Source organism: Ursus americanus, chromosome X (genome assembly GCF_024610735.1).
Source record: "Ursus americanus isolate L20-20 chromosome X, mUrsAme1.1.p, whole genome shotgun sequence".
NCBI classification, from domain to species: Eukaryota; Metazoa; Chordata; class Mammalia; order Carnivora; family Ursidae; genus Ursus; species Ursus americanus.
In genome coordinates, this window is record NC_142164.1 from 104,274,496 (window position 1) to 104,288,866 (window position 14,371).

At 38.9% G+C, this 14,371-nt stretch overlaps 1 protein-coding gene across 1 annotated transcript; it reads right to left on the reverse strand.

Annotated features, from left to right (window-relative positions):
• Positions 1 to 2,837: 2,837 nt before the first annotated feature.
• On the reverse strand, positions 2,838 to 12,418 carry DDX53 (DEAD-box helicase 53). Its single transcript, XM_045805008.2, has 2 exons — positions 12,400 to 12,418; positions 2,838 to 4,765 (listed from the first exon to the last, which is right to left on the reverse strand). The coding sequence occupies exon 2, from the start codon at positions 4,761 to 4,763 to the stop codon at positions 2,838 to 2,840; it is 1,926 nt and encodes a 641-aa protein (XP_045660964.2). The 5' UTR covers positions 4,764 to 4,765; positions 12,400 to 12,418.
• Between the last annotated feature and the right edge of the window lie 1,953 nt (positions 12,419 to 14,371).

Sequence of the window (14,371 nt, forward strand, 5' to 3'; positions counted from 1 at the left end):
CCCCAACACTGTGCAACCTGTAAGATATCATTTATAAGACCTTTTTTCTTGGGGCACCTGGGTGGCTCAGTTGGTTAAGCGTCTGCCTTCCGTTCAGGTCTTGATCCCATGGTCCTAGGATCAAGCCCCATGTTGGGCTCCCTGCTATTTGCTTCTCCCTCTCCCTCTGCCCCTATCGTCCCCCCTTGTGCTTGTGCGCTCTCTCTCTCTAATAAGTAAATAAAATCTTTAAAAAACCCTCTTTTCTCCTCTGAAGTCCTTTCTTCGTTATTATGGAACTAGTTTTCCTGGTTTTGTTTATGTTCTTTCAAGAATTGCCCCTCTCAGCACTAATAAAGTTTTGTGCCAAAAAATTGTGTTGTGTGGGGCTGTCCTGTAGATTGTGGGTGTTCAGCAGTATCCCTGATCTCCACCCACTAGCTGCCAGTAGCACCTTCCCACCTTCTCCCCAATAAAAGACCAATGTTATCTCCAAGTACAGTTTAATGTCTGCTGGAGGGAGGGGCAAAAATGCCCCTGGCTGAGAACCACTGTTGTATCTCTGCTTACCTTTCTCCCCACGGTGGCTCTTTTGGGTCGTTTCTTTGAGAAGAAATGTACATTTCTCTCCATTTCTTACACATTGGTGTTGAGTGATAATTTTTGTTATTACTTAACATGATTGAAGAAGCTCATGATCTCAAAGTGGTTTGTTACACTTTTCTCTAACAAGTAAAGTGTTGCCCCTAAGAAGAATTCTGACAAACTCCACCTAACTACACGTTCATCATTTCTTCTCCAAGTGAACGGGAGTGGGCCCTTTGAGCTTCCCTCACAGGTTCTGCAATAGACAGCTTTTGCGTTAGGTAAATCTGCACATACATCTCTGTTTCACTAAATCTGAGCATTTGGGCAATCTGAAGATAAGCATATTGTCTTGCACATATTAACTGTATTAAAATGAAAAGAATATGTTAATACTGGAATCAGGCATATCTGGGTTAAAGTATCACTGAACTCCTCTTTAACCAGAATAAGTAACCTTAGGCAAGTTAGTTCCTCTGACCTTGTTTCATTCTCTGAAAAATAAGGGTAAGATTTCCTTCTGAGTGGGTTTTTTCTAATAAAGATTATAGATTATAAGATAAAGCAACTTTTCATGTATTAGCCATTCAAAAATGCTAACCACTGTTGTGAATTTTATCAAGAAATATTGAGGCCTATATTAAGAGCTTGTAAGCCAGACTTTAACCTCAAACACCTATACCTATTTACCTCTTTATTTCATTTAATTTGATGACTTGTGGTCACAGCTGGCGATGCTGGGGGGTGGGGAGAGCGGGGGAAAGATGGTTGCATTAATTTTTTCAATTTGCCCAAGATTGTAAGTCTTGACTAATTCTAATGTTTTCATAAACATTGAATTTTAAAATTTAGTGTCTTTAGGAGGACTTCTTGCAGCATGAGAAGATTCAGATTGCCTCTAAATAAAACATACAAGATAGAATTAGAAATTAGGGAGTTCAACTAGAATTGGTTCCTCTGGCAAAAGTGTCATTTGGTCGAGTTTTTATTGTTTTTCCCAGTATGTAAGATATATTTTACTTTCACATTAATTTTTCTCATTATGTGTATATGAAGTTTTGGCCTTTTCCAGAGAAATTGAAAAACAAAATATGACAGAAAATAAAGATAACCTGTGAGTCACATTTCAAAAATCAATAAAAATGCAGAGATCACTACTGTGGTCATTAAAAAGGCTTTCATTGTTTAATTTGTTACATGAGGATGTGACTTTTTCTTCCTAGATTAGAAAATAAAGTGTTAAAAAAAACCCAAAATTTAAAAAAAGGAAGTGTTAGTAAAGGCTGGGTTATACAATTCTGGTTATAATACAGAATTTAGTGGTGAAGGGGACTCTAAATTATTTAACCATACCAATTTCTTAGTGAAGAAAGTGAGCACGCCTACAGTAGGTAAGTGACCTCCCCAGGACTTTTAACCAGTGATAAGTGATAGAGTTTGTAGGAGGATCTCATTCCCAGTGAGTCAGACACCATGCTCGATTAATCACATCTATCTGAAAAAAAACAGAGTTGTCGAATCTTCTAGAAGGTTGAGCATATATTTTCTGATGAATTTTTTTTTGCATTAGGGAATGACAGTGGAAATATTTTTAGGGATTGTTGTGGCACTAACCGCTGGGGAAAAATAGAATATTTTGACTAAGATAAGCTTGAGGAAAATTATGTTTCAACTCAGTGTGACTTTTTAAAGCAAGAGAAGCACTATTGTTGTCTGCGACCAGTCTTTTAGAGGAGACACAGATGGACATGGCAGGCTGTAAAAGAAACTAGACTTTAACCAACACGTAAAGGATGCCTGGGTGGCTCAGTCTGTTAAGTGTCCGACCCTTGATTTTTGTTCAAGTCATGATCCCAGGGTTTTGAAATTGAGCCCTACATTGGGCTCTGTACTGGGTGTGGAACCTGCTGGGGATTCTTTCCCTCTCCCCCTCCCTCTATCTCTCTCCCCTCCCTCTATCTCTCCCCCTTTCCTTTTCCCTTTCCCTTTGTCCCCAGCCCACCCCTGCCCTCCTCCCAACTCATGCACTCTCTCTTAAAAAAAAAATCAACCAACACATAATATTTTTTTCCAGTCTCTCACTCTCTCATTTTTCAAACACTTTTGACTTTATTAAGGAACATACACAATATTGAAAGCTTGGTATTTAAGAATTGGTTAAACGTCTTTAAACTGCTAATGTGTCCAGTACTTCTTTATGTATCTTGAAAACTACATATCTTTAACATATCTTCAGTCTTCTAGTAGCCTAGTAGAACTTTTCAACGTAGATATCAATAAAACTCCCTGGATTTTCCTTGAGATTTTCTTTTTCCTGTGTCCTTTTTTTGTTTATGCAATTTGTATCGCTCAGCCATTGTTAGAAGATCTTTAGGGACTCTCTGATTTGCTCGCTTCAGAATTTTAATCAATTCAGTGGCGATCTTCCAATCATTTTGAGTCATGAGGGTAATTGATAAACCAGTCTTCCCTGCTCTTCCAGTACGCCCCACTCTGTGTACATATTCTTCAATATTGCGCGGGAAGTCGTAATTATATACGTGTGTGATATCATTAACATCAAGACCTCTGGATGCTAAATCAGTAGCAATCAGTATTTTCACTTTTCCACTTCTGAAGTCCTCCAATGCTCGTTCACGATCATGCTGTTCTCTGTCGCCATGCAGTGACTGCACTGGTATGCCTTGGATGCTCAAATCACTTGATAAGTCATCAGCAACAAGTTTTCTGCTGACAAACACGATGACTTTGTCTTGGGGTGAAAGGTTCTGCAGGAATTCTTGGATAAGAGATCGTTTTTCTTCTTCTGTGGTAATGATTACATTTTGCTTCACCGTATTAACAGCAACTAGATCCAGAGTACCAACATAAACGATCATAGGCTCTTTCAAATAAGACCGAGCAAGTCGACGAATGGTATCTGGCCAAGTTGCACTTGTCATAACAGTCTGGCGGTCTGGGCGCACATCTAGTAAAATCTTCATTATCTGGTGTTCAAACCCCAGATCTAGCATTTTATCTGCTTCATCTAAGACTAAGTAGGTTATGCTTCGTAAGTTGACAAAGTTATTCATTTGCAGATCATTTAGTCGTCCAGGAGTTGCAATAATGATATCTATGCCTTTGGTAACATCTCGTATTTGTCGTTCTCTACTTCCGCCACCATATATACAAATACTTTTAAGACCTTTATATGAATACTTAGAACATTCAGCTTCCACCTGAAGAGCTAATTCTCTAGTGGGTGTAAGGACTAGCATGCCAGGTCCATTCCTTTCCTCTCTCGATATTGGTTGATTATTGAGGTGGATAAACCCAGGCATTAAATAGGACAAAGTTTTGCCTGTTCCGGTTTGCGCAACTCCTATAAGATCTATTCCTTGTAGAATAATTGGCCACGCCTGTGACTGAATGGGCGTTGGCTTTTGAAAACCTGCTCTTTTAATGCTTTCAATAATTTCAGGATAAGGATGGAAAGCATCCTCAAACAGACGAGTAGGATTGGGGATGGGGCGCTTTTCACCATCTTTCAAGTCGTCACACATTACGTCAAAATTTTCCTTTCTCCACAGGTCTACCTGAACTTGAGACAATGAGCTGGTTGCTTCAGATTCTATGTAAAAGTTTTTCTTAATTGGTGGTAAATCTGCCCATTTTCTTTTTTCCCACTCTACAACTTCTGCCCTAATTTGATCCCAATCTATCAGTGGCTGAACTTGCCTACCACCAGTGTTATCTGGGCGAAACTCTCTTCCAGCAGAGGCCTGAGGTGCGGCACTATCGACATGGGACTCTGAATGGTGGCCTCGTTCTTGTTTTTTAACAAGAACATCTATAGCTGCTTTGGCCTTTGCTTTCATGTCCTTGGTGCCAAAAATTTTTACCTCCGCTTCAGAATCACCTTTTATGATCTGTATTTTGGTGTTTGTCGTAGCCTGGATGTCTTTTATCTTTGATCCACCACGACCAATCACCACACCAATCATATTGCTCCTCAGTCTAAAGCAGAGAGGTGGTTCTCTGGGGCTTGAGGCTCTAAGCTCCATGTAGTCGGAGGGAGTGCTCCAGCCTCTGCCGCTTCTGCCCCTTCCACGGCCACCGCCGCCCCTGCCGCCGCTGCCGCCGCCCCTGCCATCCCAGCCGGCCCTGGAATCTCTTGAATTAGGCTCTGCCCTTTTCTGTTCTGGGGCCCAGGCCATTGCTGAGTAAGGTAAGACTGCTGTTGGCCTTTTGCCTACCTAGAGTGGGAAGAAGATGTGGTCTGAGGGCTCTTTCGCTTCAGACGCTTGACCAACGGACTATGGCGCCAGTGGATAGCAGTGCAGCCGTTAGGAAGGGAATTCTTATGTGACGTAGTGGCACGGGCTTCATCGGGCTGACCAATCACAGGACTCGGTACTGGCACGAGGTAGGCAGGCACCTGTGACGCAAAATTTAAAGCAACTCTGTAACATGACTTGTCGCTGGCGAGGGCGACCTTGGTCATGTGGTTAAGTAGCTTTACTCAGGATTTCCGCACTGTAAAATTATTTCTCCCTTTCCATTATAGTAATAATAAACAATTATGATTACTCTATTCTTTGGAAACAGTTCATTAAGTCTAGCTGACCCTCAAATGCTCACCTCTTATTTAAATTCAGTTCTTTCTAATATTTTGTAGAAACTAATGTTCTTTGTGATACAGTTTGGAAAATACCGCTCAGGATGAATATTGATTATCGAATGAATTTTTTTCATTTGATAGTTCCACAAGACTTGTTCTGAGGAAACATGTTACAAGTCCCCTACACTTCTTTATGAATTATACTAGGAGTTTTAAAGCATTCCCAATATCTTTTAGTTCATTAACTATTAAAAAGGGAAATTTGTTTAGTGAAAAGTGGCTTTAACTGAAGAGTATACAGTATTTCCCTGTCTTTGTTTTCACCTTTATATTAAATAATAGTATGTAATAGTACAGAATTCCACACAATTCTAGACATGTTGGATATGTCAGGGTCATTTTGTTTTTGTCCTTAGTTAAAGAGAGAATGAAGTTGAGGCCCTGATATCCTTAAGGATTTGACTAGGAGTACTCAGCAAATCCTTGAGAGTCTAAATTGAGAACCATTTCTTAGCTTATAAACAGGGGCTCTCAATGCTCTACTGTAAAGTGACTTGGTTTTGCTTCTATTGTTTCATGTGGGTGATATAGGAGAATAAAAGGAGCCATGATAATGAAGTGAAATAAAGTCATGAAGTGGGGAGAAGGGTAGCCCTGTACAGAAGCAGTGCACTTTGTGACAGAATTCATTGTAGTGAATTATTGGGATTGAAGACGTGTGCAGGTATTATAGGTACTGAGAGATATTGTGCCTTCAGGGTCATTCCCTACCATTGGAGAAACTATCACCTAAATTAAGGGCCACCAGTGTGATATTCTTTGTTTCAGAAATCTCTGGAACAGGCTTATCTCCTTTCTGAAGTGTTTCCATTAGATATTTACCCTGTGGGTTTTGGTTTGGTACATTAGTAACTTGCTCTAAAACAACAACAACAACAAAAACAACAACAACAACAACACCACAAAAGTATAAAGTTGCCAAGTAGATGCATTCTAGTGGGGCAGCTGGCTAAGAGGTTCTTAGAGAACAGAGGGAGGCAAAAAAGGAAGGGTTGGGGTTTCTGATAAAGTATATCTGAAGAAAGGTAATGAAAGAGAAGATGGTGCTTAAGGCATTCTTCACCATTTTGCTTAGGGTGGTCCCTAATACTTGATAGGCAACAAGAAAAGAGTGAAATATTAAAGGCAGTGAATTGAGGTAATTTTAAGCCACTGTAAATTCCACAGAATTTTCCTGTAGATAAGGTAATGTTGATGTCCTGAAGCATTCCTGTAGGTGGGACTTCCTTAGAAACAAATTTGATAGTATTTTAATTTAATTTTCTTTGATAATCTAAAGCAACCTAGACTTGGGGAATTCCAGTTAGCATTAATAATCATAACAACTATAGTTGGTTTTAGATCTGTACAGCATTTTATAATTTATAAATACCTGTAGAAATGGTCTATTTGGATGCTAAGTATCTGGCTATTATTCTGTTCTGCAGGTGCAATATATTATGGCAAAGGTTGCCATCATCATTGCACACATTGGTGTATTTGTGCACAGAACTACGTAATATAGAGCCTAAAGAAGCGGCAGTGGTATGGGGTAGTAGTCAAGAACACAAGAGCCAAAATAACTGGGTTCTGCTCTCAATTCTGTCACTTATTAGCTGTGGGTCCTTGAGCTGATTCTAAGCTTCTTAGGCCTTGGCTCTGCTATCTGTGGAATGACACAGTAATATTTATATACACAGAGACACAGTTACATTTCTTGGTTCATAGTAGGAAGTCTCCAAATCTCAATAAACTGTGTTACAGAAACAGTAGGTGTATAGAGACAATTAAGGAAGTTCCCAAATGTCTCTCCAAGATTTTTCCTGATAGAATTTCCACTGTCTACATCAAAATGAAAATGAAGGTAATAAAAATGTGTTCATAAATCTAAATTAATTAAATTTAAACTTTCTAATTCATACTCTCCTTTTTTTGTAAAATATCCTTTAGAAAGTGAAATGAGGATCACAAATGATTGTTAAAGATCCCTACCGTGTCAAAAAAAATAAGTAAAACTAATGCCAGTAGCCAGATTTGATTTTGAAATGTTACTTGTATGTGAAGCACAAGAAATTGCAAGTGCTCATCTAGCCTATTAGCAAATAAACACACTTCAGAATGCTATCAGGTATTAAATATGATGGCAGGCCAAAATGTCTGGGAGTCTGGAGAGTTGAGGCAAAGCTCTCTAACGGATGTAGGTCTGTTCTGTCACTAGGAGGTGTGAAATTACAGATAGGAGGATATTAAAGTTTTAGGGTAAGAAATCAATGTGGCTTTGGGGAGGTGATGAGGGCAGCCTGGATGACTAGGACAGAAGATTTAGGTTAAGGACAAAGGAGAAATGGAGAAAAAAAATTGGGGTCAAGGGAAGGGAAAAGGGAACTTTCAGGAATTGAAAAGTTAGTCAAAGATGTTTTAAATTATTATGGTAAAAAAAATGGGGGGGGAGGAATGAATCTAGAATGAAGGAGTTCTCTTGACACTGTCAGTATTAATTAGGGAAGCAGGGCTGTATGGGGAAAGCAGGATGCAATGAAGTGAAGAATGGGGGCTGTATTTGTGATATTTTAAGTATATTGAACTGAGAGACTTGAACAGAGTGTGGCCGTGCTAATTCAAGAAAGGAACAGCTAAAATGAGCAGGGACCCAAGTAGCAACTAATATTTTTAGTCCTAGTATATGCCAAACATGTAAAATACATTGTTTTATTTAGTCACCACAGCAACTCTGTAATAAGTGTTTTTCTCCTTTTCCATGTGAAAACATTGAAACTCCTAGTTGTCACATAGTATATCCAAGTTCATGCAAAGGTATGGTAAATAGCTGAGACAAATTTAGACTCAGGTCTGATTAGCTTTAAGGCCTTTCTCCCTCCACTAGACTCCCATCCGTAGCGAAAAGTACGCTTGATTTAGTGCCTGGTTGTAGAGATGGAATGAAAGGAGCATTTAGTCAAAGATTACTCAAACTGACAGGTTGGGGACTCTTCGAAGAAAAGAATCGTGGAGCTGTTTGGCAGGAAAGTTGGAGGGGAAGTCATTTATAGGGCAAGAGGAAGAGTTTGGTTTCAGACATGTCCATGTTGTGGTGGTTTGGGGAAATGGAAGTGGAAATGTGAAGTAGGACTGGAGATTTGGGACTCTAGTTCAGGTAAGAAGACAGGAGGAAAAGTAGAATAATCAGCACAGAGAGTAGAGTTGAAACAGAGAATGAATATTCTTCCCACCAAATAGAGAGTAATGGAAAACAGGTTTGAGAATATCTTCAGGAATCAGAGAAGACATATGATTAGATAATGAGATGGGGAGGACAGGAAACCAAGTGAGGAAATAAGAAAAATTCAAGAGAATAAGAGAGCATTATAGTAGAAAATAAGACAAGAGAACAGATTGAGAAGACCTGCTAAATAATGTAAAATACTTCATGAAGGACAAGGAGTCAATAAACTACTGAAGGTGGGAGAAGGAAATTAGCAATGACTTTCAAGAAGGTCTTTTTTGTGGCACGATGGAGAAACACATATTGCTAGGGAAGCAATTGGGAAGAGAGACAACTGGACCACTGGGGAACCCTGCAGTGCTGAGGAGAGAACTTTACATCTTGTACCAAAAGCTGAAAGGCACTGTCTTAATTTTTAAACAAGGCTTCTAGGAAACCAAGATTTCATGGGCAGTTACTGGGATTGTTCTGTTTAAGGATCCAGTGGATTTCAGTAAGATTACTTACCATGAATATTGGAAGAAAATGAGTTTTAATAGTCTTTCAAAATACATGGAAGGGTATGATGAGGGAGCGAATCACAAGGAAATAAGAACTATTCATTAGCAGTTTCAGAAAAGGGAAGTCTTTATAAAAGGAGGAATAGGGAGTACTGGGAGTTCTTTCAAGGAGACTACAGTGCTTATTTTTAGCTACCCATTAAATCTTTCTATATCAAATTTAGTTTATTCTCCACAGGGTGGGGGAATGTATTATTTAGGTATATGAAGAAGTGAGGCTATTGATGTAATTAAATCTCCTTTCAGCACAAACAGTAAAAAAAAAAATGTTGTAAGCTGATTAGCACCTGCAATAAGCACTACTGGAGAAAATCTTGCTTACCAACTACTTCCTACGGAAATTCTAAGATATTGGAATGAGTTTTAAAAATAATACATTTCAATTATCCCTTGGCTCTGTTTTGAGTCATTTGAAGGGCTTTCTAGGACGATTTCATTTCTGATAGCTATGATATAGGTAAGTAGAAAGAAAAACAGTTATCTACAGTATTCACATTATATACAGAAGCCAAACAACAATCCTTAAAATCATGGGAATCTAGAGGTAGGAAGGACTGACTTGGAAAAGCATCTCTTCTAACCTTCTTATTTGCAAGTGAGAAATCTAACATTTACAGCAGCTTTGTCCAATGGGGACGTGATGTGAATCACACATAATTTTAAATTTTCTAGAGGCCACATTAAAAAAAATAGGAAAAAAATAGTAAAAGGGGGAGACTTCTGATTCTGGACAAGATGATGTAGGCACATTTCTCCCTATTCCTTTTGCTTATTTATTTTATATATAAAACAAGAAAACTGAAATCTGGAGAGAAGAAGGCAGACCAACTAAGGATTTTGGAATTTAAGGAATGACAAAGTGGTAAGTTCCCTAGGTTTTTTGTTTTTTGTTTTGCCTCCCTTATATCCTAGATTGGGTGCTGGAGAAGCTGCAACTCAGAAAAACCCACAGGCACAGCCAAAAAAAAAAAAAAAAAAAAGTCCCAAGAAAAACCTGTTCTTTTAAGCCAAAGGACCAAGAAAGGAGCAGCCTATCAAGAAAGAAATCTTTCTGATAATAACTTCCCTGCTCGCTTATTGCAGAAAACAACAACAGCAACATAGCGCACTTCCCTTGCCCCCATCAACAAAGGCCTAGTGCAGAGCCTAGAGTTCCATCCACATCTGTTGGTAGCGAGGTCCTCCTACCTCTCCCTGCTGTGGTGATGTCCAGGCAGACCAAGTCTCCAAGACTGTATTTTCAGCACTGTGCAGAGGTGATGAGATGCCCTTTCCACACCCACACCGTCCCCACACCATTGTGTCAATAGAAACTATGTGGGGAGCCTGGAGTTCCACCCTCACCTAGCAGTAATGTAGCATGCCTTACTTTTTGGCATACTGTACTCACATACAACATAGGTGAAGTCCTAATGGGGAGCCTGGACTCACACGTCCGCCTGGCAGTAAGAAGGTGGGGCCCAACTTCCCATACCAGTATGGTGTCAGTGGAGACTTGCAAAATTGGGGATTTAAATAATACTGAAATTCTCATAGTACATAAAATGTCTTAGAATTAAAAATCACCCACCATATTAAGAATTAGGATGAATGAGGAAGAACACATGAATAGATACCAACAATGAGAAGAAATGGGCAATGGAATTATCTGAAAAAGTTTTAAAGTTAACCATCATTTTTTAAAAAAGCTTCAGTGAGCACTTATCAACAAACTTGAAACAAATGAGAAAAGAAGTTTTAGCAAAAAGTAGAAGATACAATGAAGAACCAGAAATTTTAGGACTGGAAAATTCAATAATCAAAATAAACTCCCTTCGTGGGCTCAATAAAAGAATGGAAATGAAAGAGGAATGAAGTAGTTAACAGGGAGAAAAAAAAACCGAAAAAAATAACAGGGCCTCAGGAACCTGTGGACAATAATAAAAGCTCTAATATTCCTTGGAATTGCAGATGATGAGAAAGAACATGGGTATGAACAGATACTCAACAGAATAAGGACTGAAAATTCCTGATTTCCTAAAAAGCATAAACCTACAAATTCAAGAATATTAGTAAACCCCAAACACACTAAAACCAAGGAAATTCATGCCAAGACAAAGCATAATCAAATTTATATAATCTAAAGACAGTGAAAAACTCTTGAAAGCAGATAGAGAGAAATGACACGTTTCCTATAGGGGGAACACCTGTTCAAATGATAGCAGATTTGTCATGAAAAACCATGGAGTCCAGAAAGAGGTGGCATAATATTTTTTCACATGCTGAGAGACAAGAACAATCAACCCAGAATTCCATATGCAGAGGAAATAACTTCAGAAATGAAAATAAGATCAAGATATTTTCAAATGAAGGAAAGCTAAGAGAATTTATTGCCAGCAGATGTAACGTAAAATAATGGCTGACACACATTCTCTACATGAAAAGGGAATGACAAAAGAAGGAAAGGAAACAAGGAAAAATATGGGTTAAATGCAATAGAGTAGCTCTTCTTGAATTTTATAAATGATGTTTGACATTTGAAGCAAAATCATGATAATGTATGATATCATTTTAAATGTATTAGAGGAGATCGTTAAAACAAGTATATTACAATTAGGAAGAGTAAAGAGACATAAAAAGAGAAAGGGTTTCTATGCTTGACCACACTGTAAAATAATAGTACTATAGACTGTGATAAGTTGCAGATACATAATGCGATACCTGAAGGAACCACTACAAAGCCATACAAATAAGTACGCTCAAAAGCAGTACAGGTGAATTAAAAGGGAATTCTAAGAAATTTTCAGCTAACCCACAGGAAGTACACACATGAAAACATGCTCAAAACTATTAGTCATAAGGGTAATGGTAATCAAATTCACAATGAGATACAGCTTCATACCAACTGTAACAGCTGTAATAAAAAAAGACAAATAAGGTGGTGAGGATGTGAAGAAGAAATTCGAACCCTCATACAGTTAGTAGAAATATAAAAGAAAGTGCGTTCATTTTGGAAAATATTTTGGCAGTTTTTCAAAATGTCAAATATAAAATTATCATAAAAACAAATAAGTAAATAAAGTTACCGTATGACTCAGCAATTCGACTCTCCGGTATCTACCCAAGAGAAGAACAAACATATTCACACAAAAACTTGTACGTAGATGTAAATGGCAGTATTATTTATACTAGTCAAAAGGGCAAAAATAACCCAAATGTCCATCACCTGAGGAATGGATAAACAAAACATGGTGTATACATACAGTGGAATACTGTTCAGTAAAAAGGAACGTGATATTGGTGAATGCTGGTGTAGATGATCCTTGAAAACATTATGTGAGGTGAAAGAAGTCCATCACAAAAGACTACTTACCTTATTATTTGATTTACATGCAAAGTCTAGAGTAGGCAAATATACAGAGAGAAACTACATGAGGATTTCCTAGGGCTGAGGACAGACGTGGGAGGTGAGGTGGACTTGGAAGTGAGGCGAGAGGGGTAATGCGTAGTGATTGTTACAGAGTTCACAAAACTCTCTAAGTATATACAAAAAAACCCCATTGAATTGTTCACTCTAAATGCATGAATTGTGTGGCTGTGAACTATATCTCAGTAAATTGTTAAATAATATGTGGACCTATGTGAATCTTAGGTTCCTGAGCACTTTGCCCCCTTTCCTATATGTGAATTAAGTGCCTGCTCTAGTTTTCCCCTCTAAAAGCAATACAGTTGACAAATGAGAAAACTGAGGCACAAATAACATGCTGTTTTCCAAGGTTACACAGCTAACTCCTGAGCTCCACATAGCAAACTCAAACAGAAGGCAAGAAAAGGAAACCATTTCCAATAAACATATTCAGTTGTGATAATCTGGGATAAAAAAGGCAATCCGGTATGACAGAAGTTTTTATTGCCTTCCTCAGGGGTTTTGGAACTGCTTGTAGTTGATAAAGCCATTCAGAGTAAGGATTTGGGACAAGGGCTTATACTCAATTCTTTGCAGCGCACATTATACTGAGGGAGATAGCAGGTGACTTAAGTCTTCAGTAAGAATCATTGTAGGGGAAGAGAAACACAAATGACAATGTTAACAACTGCTGAATCTTCTCTTTGGGAGTTTATTGATATTCCTAAATGATAGGAGTAGAAAATTGATGGAAGAAAAGGTAACAGCTTTTAAAGGTGGATTAATTTGGCATGTTGTTTTTCTGTCATTCTTATTATAGCACTTGACAGGGAAAAAGATGCATTTGATGCCATTTACTCTTTTCAACATGGCCATTACTTCAAAAATATTATCACTTTTGATTTTTCAATTTTGGCCGAAATGGTATTTGATCTAGTTTTGTTCTCATTATGGAGTCTCTGTCTCAATTTGCTGAAAAAGATTGCAACCCCAGTGAAGTATGGCAGAAAATTAATTAATGTGTGTGGCTATTTAAAGATCATTCAGGGAGAACATCAAGTGGTATTTTCTAGACCATCTGACTTTGATCTGAATATTCTTTTCTTGCAATGACACAGATTTTGTGGCTGCCAGCCGTGAGCTAAAACCTGGAAAATTTTGAGGTTTCTTGCATGTTCCAGGTCACAGAGGCTGGCGTCTTCAAGGGTGGGCCAGTGGGGAGAGGAAGCAGCTGAAGAAGGAAAGGGGGGTGGCAGTGAGGGAAACTAGCTTGCCTGTTGAGGATGACCCCAAAAGACAGCCAGCCTTTCTAATATGCAGTGTCCAAAACGCATGTTTATCTCAGACCACGTCCAGTTACATGGTGGATAAAGGTGTTCTAATCCTATACGTAGCTGTAATTCACACAGCTGGCAGTACAAGATGTCTGGTATGAGAGGCTACTGTGGTTCTGGGCAACTTGCCAGAGAGCCTTTGGGATTATCCAACTTTCAGGAACAAATAATTGGTGAGGTGTCAGGACAGTACACAAGTAGGCTATGGTTCAGTGTGGGATCTTGTTGTCACTGGACTATGTGAACGTTGGGCAGAAGGAAACAGGATGAATGCCTCTTGTGGAGCCTGTTTCAGCATGGGGTGGGGCTTACGTGAGGCAGAGCCCATGTGGTACACTTGATACTATGTCAGTGACAGCAAAACAGATCCTAGCCCCATTGGAAAGTGGGCCAAGGTTGCTAATGGAATTCGTGTCATGATCAGGCTTTGTGGCGGAGCCACCTTTGGTGAGTCCAGGTAGAAGTGTCTCCGAACTGTGGGCTTACATGCACAGATGGCGTCAGCAATCATCATGGTTATGTAAGCAGTCACGTGCAGTACGATGGCATAGCACGTGGCAATGGTGAGCTGAGACTGTATCATATAGGTGGAAATTTGAGTTTCACATCTTCTGCTTACTATTTGTATGACCTTGGGTAAGTTACTTAACTACTCGGTGTCTT